The sequence below is a fragment of the Mus caroli genome, unplaced genomic scaffold, assembly GCF_978045245.1.
Source record: "Mus caroli unplaced genomic scaffold, Mus_caroli_1 scaffold_3, whole genome shotgun sequence".
Classification (NCBI taxonomy): Eukaryota; Metazoa; Chordata; class Mammalia; order Rodentia; family Muridae; genus Mus; species Mus caroli.
The window spans coordinates 125,634,225-125,648,298 of NW_028227258.1; the positions used below are offsets into that span (position 1 = coordinate 125,634,225).

The following is a 14,074-nucleotide window of genomic DNA, read 5'->3' on the forward strand; positions in this document are numbered from 1 at the left end:
AAGAACTCCGGGGTACTTGTTAGTTCATAATGTTGTTCCACCTATAGGGTTGCAGATCCCTTTAGCTCCTTGGGTACTTTCTCTAGCTCCTCCATTGGGAGCCCTGTGATCCATCCAATAGCTGACTGTGAGCATCCACTTCTGTATTTGCTAGGCCCCGGCATAGTCTCACAAGGGACAGCTCTATCTGGGGAGAGGAAGGAATCTTACAAGCACATATCCCTATAGTTCTTACTGTCTTCATGTGGGTAAGAAGCGACGTGCCTGGGGTAATGGGTGGTATAAAACTGTTCAGAGACTCTAGTATAGCTTTCTGACACTAAATGTAATAGAATATTTCAGAAGTTTGGAGGGTGAAATTTAGGAAGTTGTCCAGAAAGACGATAAAAATTTAAGAAATAGAAAGAGAAATATTAGAATTCATGAAGCCCAACACTAATAAGAGGCATTCCAGGAACAGAATTCATATATATATATATGTATATATATATGAATGGGGGAATGGGGTGAGATATTTTCAGGGAGCTATTTGAAAAGTTGTTCCTGAGTACTATGTGAAAAGATGCTACAGAGCCCCAGAGATTAAAAAGAGCAAGAGCCAGAGTGGCTTCTGGAAAATGACGTCAAGTCTAGAGGCCTTCCCAAGCCACGGTCCCTCGTCAGCAACCAGGTAGGTTCAGATATGCAAGTTATTAAAAGTTTACCACCCCTTTCCAGTCTTTATCAGGAAAAATACTGGACTACGGGATCCATAAAGTCAGCAAGTGAGCCAGGAAAAAGATGAAGTAGGGTCCAAGAGCATCTGAGTAGGCAGTCAGTCATTCCAGGGTGCATGACCCAAGGGGGCTGCTGGATTTGGAACTCTCTGCTGGGGAGGGACTGGCCGGGACAGACCACTCCACTGGACAGCTGGAAAGATGTCTCCAAGGGAAGATTCCCGCACTGTTGTGAGTTTGAAAGTCTGAAAGGAATTCCTCTAGGAATTTAAAGATAAGAGAGTTGCAGACACAGATGAAGGCATTAAGGACAATGGGGAAACAGCGGGCAAGTAGAATCAGCTTGCTCAATGGACTCCTTTCTGACGTACATTTATTTACCATGGTTATGTAAGCACTGGCTAGTGTTCCAACCAGGATTTGTAACGATTGGAATGCATGGGGAGATCACTAGATCATTAACTGGTGTGTAGGGTCATTAGCTATTATTCTTTTTAAAATTCTGTATAATTAGAGTAGCTAAATAGAAATTAATTCTAGAAGGGAAAAATGGGGGCCGGGGGAGCGTCAGAAAATATACTTCCAGAGGACAGAAGTTAGCAGGCTCTAGTAAGGCAAAAGGCTTTTTAACTATAAAGGCAGCAAACATTTTTGACTTTTAAATTGCAGGGCTGGCAAGGTGGCTCAGTGGGTAAGGCACTTGCAGGGAAAGCTCAACAGCCTGAGTTCCATCCCTTAAACCCATGTAGAAGTGGGGCAAACTGACTCCCCGAAGTTCCTCTGAAACCTCTACATGACAGCCAGAGCCTGTAATCCCCCATCATATACACAAACATGTGCTAATAAACAGTTTATATAATTATAACTATTTTGTGGCATACTAGATGTTGAAAAGAAATGACATCTTGCAGCTTAAGTTCTTTAACTTGAGTTATAGACTGGTTTGACATTCAGAACTTAAAATCTTTATGAAGTCAGATGTTTTCATTTTTTTTAATCATGTGCATCTATGCCCACATTGTCTTCATTCATATGTTGAAACACAATGTAGAGTACAAAAATTGTTTAAAAGCATGTATAATAATAGTTATATCAAACTTAAACATGCCAAACAATGCTGTATGTTGCTTTTTATTAGATTCATAATTGTGAATATGTTATATACAAATGAGCATAGCAATGGATTCTGTAGTTTTACTTTCTGGACATAAAATACAATGATAAAGCGTGCCCTGGACAGACCCAGGGGACCACAGAGAGGCCTTTACCTTGATTAGGAATGCCTCAAGGCAGGCTCGTGACCTGTGAGCCAGCTGGCTTGCAGCCTCCTTGAACTAGGACACCACATTGGCTTTCACAGGCTCCACAGGGCTCCTCTCTTGCCAACATAGCCATCCTTGTCTGTTAGAGCTGCAGCACAGGCGTCCCTAGAGAAGCCTCAGACTAAAACTGGGAGGGCTTTGTTAGCATGTTTTCCCTCTTCATTTCCCTTCTGAGCTGAAGTCCTCCTCAGGTGGCCTCTTGGGATTCCTGGATGATGAGTCATTTGTGGCCAGCAAACCCGCCCACAACGCATGGAGTGCTGGGCCTTTTATACCCTGGAGGACCCTTTCTTCTGCAGCCTACTGTTTTCTTTGCCAAGAGAAAAGGGAGGAGAAAAGAATGTATCCCAGCCAAGGCGCCAGGGGCTTCCCCTTCTCAAGGGCAGATTCTGAAAGTCCTTGGAAACACCGGCTTTGCTTTACTTGGGTGTTCTGAAACCTACATTTTAAAAGCATTTTTATACACATATATTGAAATAGGAACCTTATGTTTATTTGCTAGTAAATGCTGAAAACATTCTTTTTTTTGTGACTATATTTAAATCCATAAACCTCGCATCACTTCAGAAACTGTTCTCTCTTGTGCTTTTAGTCAACTAATAAATTCCTCCCCTAAAATAAGCAGCCCTTCTGACTTGTTACTAAACTTCATCTAGATGGAAACAATAGATTAGTCCCTCCTAAGTCTCATTCCTTTTGTTCAACAGTTTTTTTCTTCCTTCCTTTGTTTCTTTGTTTTTTTCTTTCTTCCTACTGAGTAAGAATGAACTACATAGTATTCTCCCACTCACCCTACCTTCTTCCAGTGCAGAAGATCAAAACCAGGGCCTTGACAGATTATAAAAATGCGACTCAGATTTCTTGATTGGTTTCCTAGGGACTTTGGTAGGATGCACATGGGTTTTCTAGAAAGGTGGGAGCTCAGATGAAGAGACTGTCTGTTTCCTTTCCAGAGTCTTTAAAGCCATGTAAGCCGTGAAAGAAATTTGGAACTGTTCTTTGCATATCATTCTATCAGACACTGATCAGACAACCGGCTCAAGCTATCCCCAGATAACCCACTCAAGCTGTTCCTTGGATAACCCACTCAGGCTATCCCCAGATAACCCACTCAAGCTGTTCCCCAGATAGCTCACTGAGGCTGTTCTCCAGATAACCCACGCAAGCTGTTCCTATATAGCCCATTCAAACTACCCCCAGATAATCCTCTGTTCCCTGTATAACCCATTCAAGCTGTTCCCCTAGGTAACCTATTGGAACTGTTCTTCATCACAATACTTTAAACCATATCTGAAAGTGAAGAAGTGGGGAAAATAAAGATAGGTCACAGACATTATTTAAAATCCATGACTATTATGACCTTGGAAGGTGGCCCTGGAATTTCAGTCACGTTGACCTCCAACACAGACTGTTTGGACATTAATTATGCCTTTGTAATAGCTTACCCTCAAGGCCACAGGATCTCACTATGACTGTTAGGTCAGGAATCTGGAACAGGCTTGCTGGATTGTATGACACTTAGGGCTTTCCATGTGGTGCAATCAAAGTGCTGAGATAAGATTACCCAGCTAAGGGGCTCCTTGAGGTGGTGGTGGTGGTGGTGGTGGTGGTGGGGGAGTCCTTCATGGGAGCCAGGTGTCTCCTTGAGGCACCAGGAGCAGCAGGGCAAGGTTAAGCCTCTAACTGCCCGTCCTAAATGTTGACTCTAAAGGCCCCTCTTTCAGTGGATGGTGCAACACACACATCTTGCTCATACATGTATGGTATGTTTCTCTAGTGGAAAGAAACACCAGAATGGCTGCCCCTGCAGCCTCACTCCTTGTTATAGGCTGCCAGCACACAAGCAGGGTGGGGCTGAGGTCTCAGTGCCTGCCCCATATCTCCTTTCCACTGTATCTTTTGTAATAGCTTTTATAATAGCTTTTATAATGAATTGATAAGTAGACGTAAATCTCTTACTGAGTCTTGTGACTCACCATTCAATTTTATATGAAACCTGAGGAAGAGGCTGTAGGAAACCTGATATTTAGCCATTGTTCAAAATTGTTGGATGAGGGGGGCTAGGAATTTGGCTCAGCACTTGCTGCTTCTGCAGAGGCTCTGGCTTGATTCTTAGCACCCATAGGGCAACCCAACCATCTGTAACTCTAGTTCTTAGGGGATCTGACATCCTCTTCTAACCCCCTTTGGCACCCGACATGCACATGGTATATATACATGATACATGGAATCAACATAAAGTAAATCTCCTTTTTTCCTTTTAAATCTATTTTTTTCTTTTTCAACCCAGGACTCACAATGGGTGTCTGAAATGAAGATAGTCTTATGGGACTAAACCCATAGTCTATCAGGTAGACCTTTTCCCCAGGTAGAGTCAAAATTCAATTGGAGTTTATACAATTAGTATCTGAAGAGTTGGAGAATTGCTTATTGTGAATGGAACACCCTCTCCCCACCCCAAATTAACTAGTATCAGAAATTGTTCCCCCTTTTGTATTACTTTGAAAAACAAGACCAATGAAATACATATGTCACATACATACACAGAGACTGATAAGAAATTGCTCATGTGGCTGGAGAAGCAAAGGGTTGTACCATCTGCCATGTGTATGCAGGAGGTCGAGAGGCTGGTGGGAGAGCACAGAGGAGAATTATGAGTAAATCCTCATTCCAGTCTGAAAGCCTGAACCTGAAGCACAATGGGAGGAAGACCACCATCCAGCAGTATGGCAGAAACGAACCAGTTCCTCCTGGCCTTTTGTTCTATTTAAGTCCTTAGCAAAGGGGGTTAGGCCTACAAGGGAGGCGTCTGTTTTACACAGTTTACCAATCCAATGATAGGCTATTTCAGAAATGCCTTCATAGACATAACATAGAGGCAACATCTAGCCAGACGGTACCCTGTAGCCCAGCTAAGCTGACACATAGACCTTCTTACTGCCATGCGGAGCTTTCCCTGACTGATTCCCTCACTACCCAGCAGCTCTCTTAACCTGCCAGGCTGGGTGCTAGCTAGACAGATTTGGTGTACCTTTCCTCCCACCCCCTGTGCTCTCAGTGTCAAAGGCAAAGCATAAAATACATTCATGGATGAATGAAGAGAGTGAAAGATGCAAATGTTAAGGAGGACTGGAGGCTGGAATGAGGTGGAGTGTGTGGGGCGATGGTGTGTTGGTAGCCGGTAGCTAGGCTCACAGCTCCAGAGCTGTGAATGGATTTAGAGAGATGTATTTTCATTTTTGAGTGGGATGCGTAGGGACTGAATCATCAGCATGAGAAATGAGGGTTGGGTTCGGTGGCCACAGTTTTTGGAAGGAGAAAGAGGCACGAGGAATTGAAGTCAATGATTCTGTTATTTCAAGAATTGAAGAAGGCAGCTCCTGTAATTCCAGCCAGCACCCCAAACAAGGGAACAATCAAATCACCATCCACGGTTGTATACTAATACGATCATAAGACATGGTTTTAATCACGAATGGCCTTCTACAGATTCAGACACTGTCTGAGAATACATCCATCCGTCTAGGAAAGTTCTCTCAAAGTTTATTTTGATATCTCTTAATAATTCTGAATACTAGGAATTTGTAGCCTTTGTTGAAAAGCAATAAACCCATTTTACACTGCACTCATGCACCGATGTATTCATATGCTTTAAATATGAAATGTTTCCCATAGGCTTCTATGTTTAATAGTTCTCAGCTGGTGGTGCCATTTTGGGGAGATTACAGAAATTTGATGGGGTGGGGGCCTCACTGGGTGCAACCTTGAAGATTAGATATGGTCTTCTTCCCCATTCTGCCCTGTCCATCAATGAGGTGAATAAGTTCTTTCACCACATACTCCTGCCAACATGATAGTCTGTCCAGGAGTGTGGGCCAAGCAACCATGGAGCAGAATCCCTAAAGCTGTGAGCCATTAGGTCATTTTATTCACAGCCACACTAGTGTGAACTCCTCAAAGGCCTGTACTGTGGGAGGGGTTCAAGGCCCAGCAGCAAATGAGACACAGGATATCTGTCCTTTCCTAAGTGTATTTTGGAGATCCTCTTACACATTTTCATTGCTTATTTATTTGTTTGTTTATTGCAGCACTGTGGACCAAATCTAGGGTTGTGTGCACAGTAGAAAAGCACTGGGCCCCAGAGCTACATTCCCCTTCCTAACTTTACTTTGGATTTAAGACAGAATCCCACTAAATTCCCCAGGCTAGCTTTGAACTCCCTCTGTAGACCAGACTGGCTTTGACTTTTTCATTTCCCTGACTTAGATTCCTAAGCAGCTACATCAATAGGCCTACACCCTTAGGCCTGGCTAGCCCTTTAAAGACCAAAGCATTCTTTCTGAAAGAGTCCTATGACATATTGTAATAATTTATCCAAGATCCACAGTCTAGTCTCCTGTTGGGAAGTTGATTAGCTTTTTTATTTTTTGATAAATACAAATGTTTTGAATAAAAATAATGGAAGGGCATCTAATGTTATGAATCTCCAGAGTCTCTGCTTTTAAGTTCTTGGACAACACATCCACAGGCTGTTAGCATAGTGGCTCCAGACACCGTTCTGAAGATGTCATCTGATGAATCACTCCCAGACTGATATGTTGAAAGCCCAGCTTCCAAGGTCATCGGATTGCCTTTAAGAAGCGTTAAATTATGGACATTCCACTTTGTGATTGGGAGTAATGCCCTGATAAAGGAGGCTTCAGAGGCCAGTGAGCATCTTGTGCCATGTGATGTTTCAGTGAGATGAGATTCTCTGAGGAAGCAGACCCTCATCAGACCCTGAATGTGCAGAGCCTTGATCTTGAATTTTCCAGCTTCCAGACAGCTGAGAAATAAAATTCTATTGCTTGTAAGAAACCACGTTACAGCATCTCGTGCTTTCTTTCACTATGTGCCCTCTCCTCAGTGCTTCTGTGTGTGCTATATTTAGAATATTAAGGTAGGCCATTTTGTGAATGTCTCCTAGGTGCTCAGAACACTCAGTAGCATTCAGTCAGGCTTCCTTCCCTCTAGTAGGAAAGGCTTCTGAAAAGCTTCCTTGGGAAATAGTGTTCCTCTACCCTCTCATGCATGAGCTCTGCCTTTCTACACGGAAAGTCAGCTTGCTCCTCCAGAATGAGGGCTGGGGTCCAAGTGAATAAGCTAATTGTAATAGGATGTAAAAGCAACATTTGCTGGGGAAGATCAAAGGTCTGGGTCTAATAATTTATATTACTACTTGGCTGCAGGGCAGATCACTAGTCACTGCCAGCCTTAAGGCAGTTTTCCACAGCACTGTCAAACAGACTTCTGCAGTCTTAACTCCAGAGAAGGAGGAGACGGAGTTGAGTAGATGTGGGTGAGAAAAAAAAAATACTTAGGTCAAAGACTGAAGGAGATGCTAATAGAAAGAAAGTACACAAGTGTGAGCGACTGAGAGATAGGTGGGCCTTAAAGGAATGTGGGGGCGAGGAGGCAGGGAAATGGTTGCATCGAAGTCATAACCGTACTTGAAGGGTCAAGTGGGAGGATCCCTTAGTGTAGGCAACAAAACAAAACAAAAACCAAAGTAGTCTGGAAATTACAATTCCCTGGGAGAGGTGCTGGAATGTCTGAGGCTGTGGGAGCGGCTAGGTTCCCCAGAGAAGGGATTCCACAGGGCGCACGAACAGGAAAAGCAATAGGACAAGGGTACACAAGGGAAAATGGCAGGCTTCCCCTTCCCAGCGGCGGGTTTGTCTACTTTTCCAGAAAACCATCAGTCTACCTTGTCAGGGCCAGACTCAGCATGTGGCAAGGCTCCCCCAACCTCCACCCTCGGTTAGCTTCTTCTTGCTCAAAAACCTGATTCTGATCCTTCTAGAACATCCGCGATCCTTTTGCAGCGTCTTTAGGCCTGGGGGCGGGCGGGGCGGGGGGACGGGGGAGTTCCACCTTAGTCACCTTGCACTTGGGGTCTTTGAAGTTACAGGCTGAGTTTGGAAATGAAACCGTTTCCGCTCTGAGGCTTTGACACCGCCAGGTACAGCTCTTAAAAGAGCTGCCCATCAGCTACACCGACATCCAGAGGCAAACACTAGCAGGAAACACTTGTAAAGCAGTCTGGAAAAGGTCCTCACTGTCTTATGCTTAGAGTGCCGTGCAAGATGCTGTGGGCTGCCGCTGACAGTCCCTAACTTTCTAGACACACCCAGACCCCTGGGCCTGCAGCGCCTCCAGTGCAGCCAAGAGTGAGCGTGAAGCCCCACGCAGGCGCAGGAGCATAGAGGCTAGGACGTGGCAGGGCGTGTCCTGATGGGGGCGCGGCCCGGGCTCGGACTTAATTAGGGAGGTGGCCATGGTAGGGGGGTGGCCTTGTCTGAGGAAAGTACCGTAGCCAGGGATGTGGCAGCTGCCTGGGACAAGGCGGGACTTATAGTGCAGCGTCTCTGGGGGGCGGGGCCCTGGTGGGTGTGTGATCTTGGAAGGGGCGTGGCGTGGCGGGGCCAGGTCGGGCTAGGCTGGGCTGCCCAGGGCGTTTCCGTTGCACGGAGCTGTGAAGAGTACTGCCTTGTCCCTCGGCGTGTGCATCGGTCCTGCTCTCACCCGCAGCCTGCGCTCTACCGTCTGGTAAGTGGCCGTAGTCCCGGGAGCGACTCCTCCACCAAGGGCTCAGGGCCCTTTTGGGGTCAGGGGACTAGAGCTCCAGTGACCGTGTCTCTCTTTTCCCCTCTCCCTGCAGCTCCAGCCCACTCCTGACCGACAGCATCATGGTAAGCCGTGTGACCGCGACCAGGGCGATCAGGACCCTCTCTGAAGGCAGCTGCCTTCGCAGTCTCTTGGTTTTCGCCTTTCCCATCTGTGTCCCGCTCTGTGTCCTCTCTGTAACCTCTTGGGTGTCCCCCTCCTTGTGCGCTCTCCTGTTGACTCCCTCGTCCCGGAGTGTCCGGAACCAACCGGTGTTTCTCCCCGGTGCGTGTGAATCAGGCCGCCCCAAATCCAGAGTTGCCAAAATTAGATCCGGAGCAGGAACAGTTCTCTTGGTCATGTGAGGAGAACGCCCTTTGGCTTCCCCTATTTTTTTTATTTTTCCCGCAGTTTCCTGTGTTTGAATACTGGGTGTGCGTGGGCAATTTCCATGGTGCTTCAGGGGAGCTTTTTCCAGCGCAAGGCGCAATTTATTTAAAAGGAACCGACTGCGCCTTTTCTTTCTCTTTTTCTGCTAAAGTCAGTGAACCAAAAAGCTGGGTTTCCAAAGTAATGAACTCGCAAAACGAGTTCTGAGTTGAATTTGCCTTGGGATCCTTTCAGAAGTTGATTACCTAATAGGTTTTTGTTGTTGTCATTGTTTTAGGAGATCTCTTAGTATTTGTCAAGACTGTAGCAAAGAAAAGTTGGTTTTTGTTTTGTTTTCCAAGCTAGGGTTCCTCTGTGTTGCCTTGGCTGGCCTCGAACTCACAGACTGCCTCTGCTGAGGGCTAGAACTAAAAGCCTTCCCCACCACCGCCCAGCTTATGTAGTAATTTTTCAAAGCTGGTCATGTGAAGAAGTTATCATACCTAAAATACTCCGCCCTGAGGCAAAGTGGTTTTACCTGGAATCCCACATCTTGGGAGGTAGAGGCAGGAGGATCAGGAGTTTAAAGGTCATCTTTGGTCATCAAGGGCCTTGGCTTTAACAGGCTGTCTCAACAAACAAAACAAAAAAGCTTTCACCCTGAATGAAACTAATTTCATCTTGCCAATGTGACTGACCTGTTCAGAGTCCGGACAATCTTTTAAATAAGTGTTTCAGCCTACTCAGTGTGCCTGAAAACACACTCACACACTCACACACTCAATCTCTCTCTTCCCCTCCCTCCCTCCCTCCCTCCCTCCCTCCCTCCCTCTCTCCCTTCCTCCTTCCCTCCTTCCCTCCCTCCCTTCTTCCCTCCCTCCTTCCCTTTCTCACCAGTTAACTAGTCTGGTTGCTTTAGTACCATTGGATAAGATTTCATGACTCTTCCCAAGAGTCCGTGGAGGGATTAAGATGATTTGGTAACGCTATTGAGTTTATACAGTGTACAGTGTTACCATTCTTCTGGGTTTGCACATGAATAGATAGTTCTCTCATATTACCTCAAGGGGACCTTGGATTTAGGTTCTTCAGCAATAAAGTGCATTTTTTTTTTCTTTTGTGAGATTAGCTTTACTCCTCTGAGGAGTTTATCTTCATATGTTCGTGTGGTGATAGACATGGTGATTAGCGAGCCTCACAGAACAATCCCTCCATCCTTGCCTTTTTGGCTTACTCTTAAATAGCTTGTAAATTTCCCAGGGACGTCTCCAGTGTTTTGGCTTTGACAAGGTCCCGATGTGCAACCCAGGTTGGTTTGGAAGGGTGGGCTTCCTCTTTCTGTGAGACCCCCTTGCCTCAGCCTCCCAAGCCCGGAAATGACAACCGTGCCACCCGCAGCCAGCTTGCAGCTTCTCAATCAACTATTTTCCACTCTCTCCACTCTTTATAGGTAGTATTGGAAACACTGTAGCATGCTGCGCTTTTCAGCAGCTTTGTCAGTAATCTTTGGAAAGCACATAAGTAAACCACTTCCTTAAAATATCTCAGATTAGGATAGTGTTTTGTATCTTGCTTTTGGTGATACAGTACATCCACCCACATTTTCTAAGTGCTATCTCTCCCTCTCCCTAGTGGTTTTGAGGACCAGGTCTCAAAGAGTTCAGCCTGGCCTTGAGGATGACTGTGAACTTTGACCCTCCTGCCTTGACTTCCCAAGTGCTAGGATTACAGGTGTGCACCCCCATGCCTGTCTATAGCTGCATTCTGCGGTCCTCTGCATTCTGGTGTCGTCTAGGAAAACTGGAGCTTTATGTTCGGTTTCACAGTTTCTTTTGTTGGAAGGACTTTTGTTGACCCAAAGGGTAGGAACCAGAGGCTTGCATTCCATGACACCTGGAGAGGATGGTATTAGATTTCTACCTCAGAGGTGTGTGCTTCAGCAACTAAAAATGCATTGTTTAAATATTAATGTCTCTTGCTTATTGAAATAGTTTTCCACTACAACAATTCTTCATATTTATGAACTTTGATTATGTACCTATATTAATAATTTACTTTTACTTATGTTGGGACTGCACCATTTATACAAGTACAAAAACACAGAGGCAGGTGTGTAGGTAGAATATGAGTATGGCCATCTTGCTAAAAATTTAACTAGAAAGAATTGGTTGAACTAGGTGGTGGTACACTCCTTTAATCCCAGCACTCAGGAGGGGCAGGTGGCTCTCTGTGAATTTGAGGCCAGCCTGGTCTACAGAGCAAGTTCCAGGACAGCCAGGGATACACCACAGAGAAACTCTGTCTTGAAAAAACGAAAGACCTAGGTCAGTCCCATGCAAACTCTATGCTGTCTGGGTGGTTCAGTCTCTGTGCGCCTGCATGGGCCCAGGTTAGCTGATTCTGTGGGTTTTCTTGTAGTGTCCCTGACCCCTCTTTGTACCTACAATCTTTCCTCCCCTTCTTCTGCAGGATTCCCCAAGTTCCACCTAATGTTTGCTGTGGGTCTCTGCATCTGTTTCCATCAGTTGCTGGGTGAAGCCTCTCAGAGGACAGTTATGCGAGACCACTGCAAGTACAGCAGAGTAGCATTGACAGTGTCAGGGGTGGGTTCTCTCTCATGGCATGGATTTCAAGTTGGGCCAGTTATTGGTTGACCATTCCCTCAAATTTTCTACTCTGTCTTTACCCCTGCACACCTTGTAGGCAGGGAAAATTGTGTGTTGAAGGGTTTGTGGCTGGCTGGGTGTCCCAATCCCTCCATTGGAAGTTTTGCCTGATTATAGGACTTGGGTGGTTCAGGCTCCATATTCCCCATTGTTAGGAGTCTTAGCTAGGGTCACCCTCATAGATTCCTAGGAGTTTCCCTTGCCATAAATTTCTAGCTTGTCTCAGAGATGCCCCAACTTTACCCCCAAGCCATCTGTACATATATAAGAGCTGTGTAGCTTGGTCTTCATGTGGGACTCATAACAGTATGAGCAGGGGCTGTCTCTGACTCTGTTGCCTGCCTTTGGGACCCTTTTCCCTAACTGGACTGCTTTGTCTAGCCTTAATAGAAGATACATCTAGTCTTACTGCAACTTGATATGCTGAGGCTGGTTGGTAACCATGGGAGGCCTGCCCTTTGCTGAAGATAAAGGGAGGAGGAGCAAGTGGGCAGGGGGAGGAAGAGGGAAGGGAAACTGTAGTTGGGGTGTTAAATAAATAAATGACAATAAAAAATACCTAACAAAAGCAAAAAAAAAGTAGATACCTTGGATATATATATACATATATACATACATACATATATACATACGTACATATATACATACATACATACATATATATGTGTGTGTGTTTCAGTTACATATTTTGTTTTTTATAATTAAATTTCTTTGTGACAATTTCATGAATGCATATGATACACTCTGATTACTCTTATTCCTTTTTTATATCTCTCTCCCACCCCTCCACCCCTGTCTCCTGGCTGTAGGTCCCTTCCCCACATTCATGTCTCTCTTTTTTGTCTTGTTGTGTGACCCAGAGAGTTAAACTAGGGCTGTCTGTCAGGATCAAAGCCCTAGGCTCCTCCATAGGGCTTTGGGTCACTTTTCCAGCTTTGCCCTCTGCAGCATACACAGCTTGTCTTCTAGTCTCTGGCTAGCTCCACTCCACTGCTCCTGCTGTTCTTGGTGGTCTTCCCACTGTACAGGCATCTCCAAAAATGTTGGGGTCTTCTGCTGTTACTGGGCTATACTTTACCAGTGGCCTTTCCTGATCTCTCTCAGGACTCCAGCCCTGGCATAGTACCAAGCCTCAGCTTCTTTCCATGACCCCTTCATGCCTTAAAACCAGTACCACTTGGGTGACTTACATTACCAGGTTCAGCCACCAGCATGAGATACAATCTTGGCCACCTCTGGAGCACAGCTTCTGTGTACTAACCCCGGAAAAAAAAATCCCAAAACCTTCCTAGATGATTTGCCCTCAGTGATGCTGGTCTCTTCCTAATCACCGCCGAGTGAGACTTTAGCCACAGTTGATCAGAACCACAGATTCTTGACTCAGATGGTCTGGTAGACTGTTTGCTTCCCTCTGAAACCCCAGCTTTCATTGTCTGTACTGCATTCAACCTTCTTATCTCTCAAGTTCCCCCAGAAGAACTCGCCAAGCTTTGCACACTCAATGTTTGTTTTTCTAGCCCAAAGTTCTATAGCTCTCCCCCAAAATAGCATGATCAGGTCTGCCAGAGCAGTGCCCACCATCTTGGTAACAACTAGTCCTAGTTAGGGTTATGTGTCGTGATGAAACACCATGACGTAAGCAACTTGGGGGGGGGGGAAGGGTTTATTTCACTCACAGCTCCATAGAACAGCACTGTTAGTTTTTCATTTCACTGTCTAGCCACAGCCAAGTTAATAAGCATTCCAATTTACTTTAAATACTTAACGGTTCATGGGCTGTTTTCTTTGGTTTGGAAAAAAAGTTGTCTGTATCTCATAGACAAATGAACCATTTCATAAATTTTAATTCGGTTCAAAGATTTCATTTTCAGGTAATCAAATTTTAAGAATTTAATTTTGGGCAATCTGAATTTAATTTTACTAGTTTTGTTGTTCTTTTTTTCTTTTGGGGGTGGTTGCTTTTCGAGACTGTTTCTCTGTGTAGCCTTGGCTGTCCTGACCAGGCTGGCCTCAGACTCACAGAGATCCACCTGCTTCTGCCTCCCAAATGCTGGGATGAAGGGCATGCACCATCACTACTCAGCTGGTTTTGCTGTTCTTAAAGAGTTAATATGTTCACTAGAGTAGGAATGTCATGAAGACAAAAACTGGGCTGTATAAATGTTCAGTAGAAACTCCAAGGGTATCAGCTACCTCTGTGATATGTATTTAAACTGTTTAAGAGTTGGTTGGAAGATTTGGGGGTTGGTTTAGAATTGTGGGCTCATAGCAGTAATTTACCAAGGCCCCTTGCAGAGCTGGCAGGATCAGAGTAAACAAGTTCATTTTCTCTGAGTTCATTACAAAGGAATCTGTG

General features: G+C 45.1%; 1 protein-coding gene across 1 annotated transcript in view; it reads left to right on the plus strand.

Moving 5' to 3' along the window:
• Window positions 1-8,480: 8,480 nt before the first annotated feature.
• The window catches only part of Anxa5 (annexin A5), a 28,756-nt gene continuing 23,162 nt past the window's right edge, over window positions 8,481-14,074 (plus strand). The window contains exons 1-2 of the mRNA XM_021157385.2: window positions 8,481-8,626; window positions 8,739-8,769. Coding sequence (XP_021013044.1) covers window positions 8,767-8,769 — 3 coding nt within the window. The 5' untranslated portion in view covers window positions 8,481-8,626; window positions 8,739-8,766. The remainder of the gene's footprint in view (window positions 8,627-8,738; window positions 8,770-14,074) is intronic.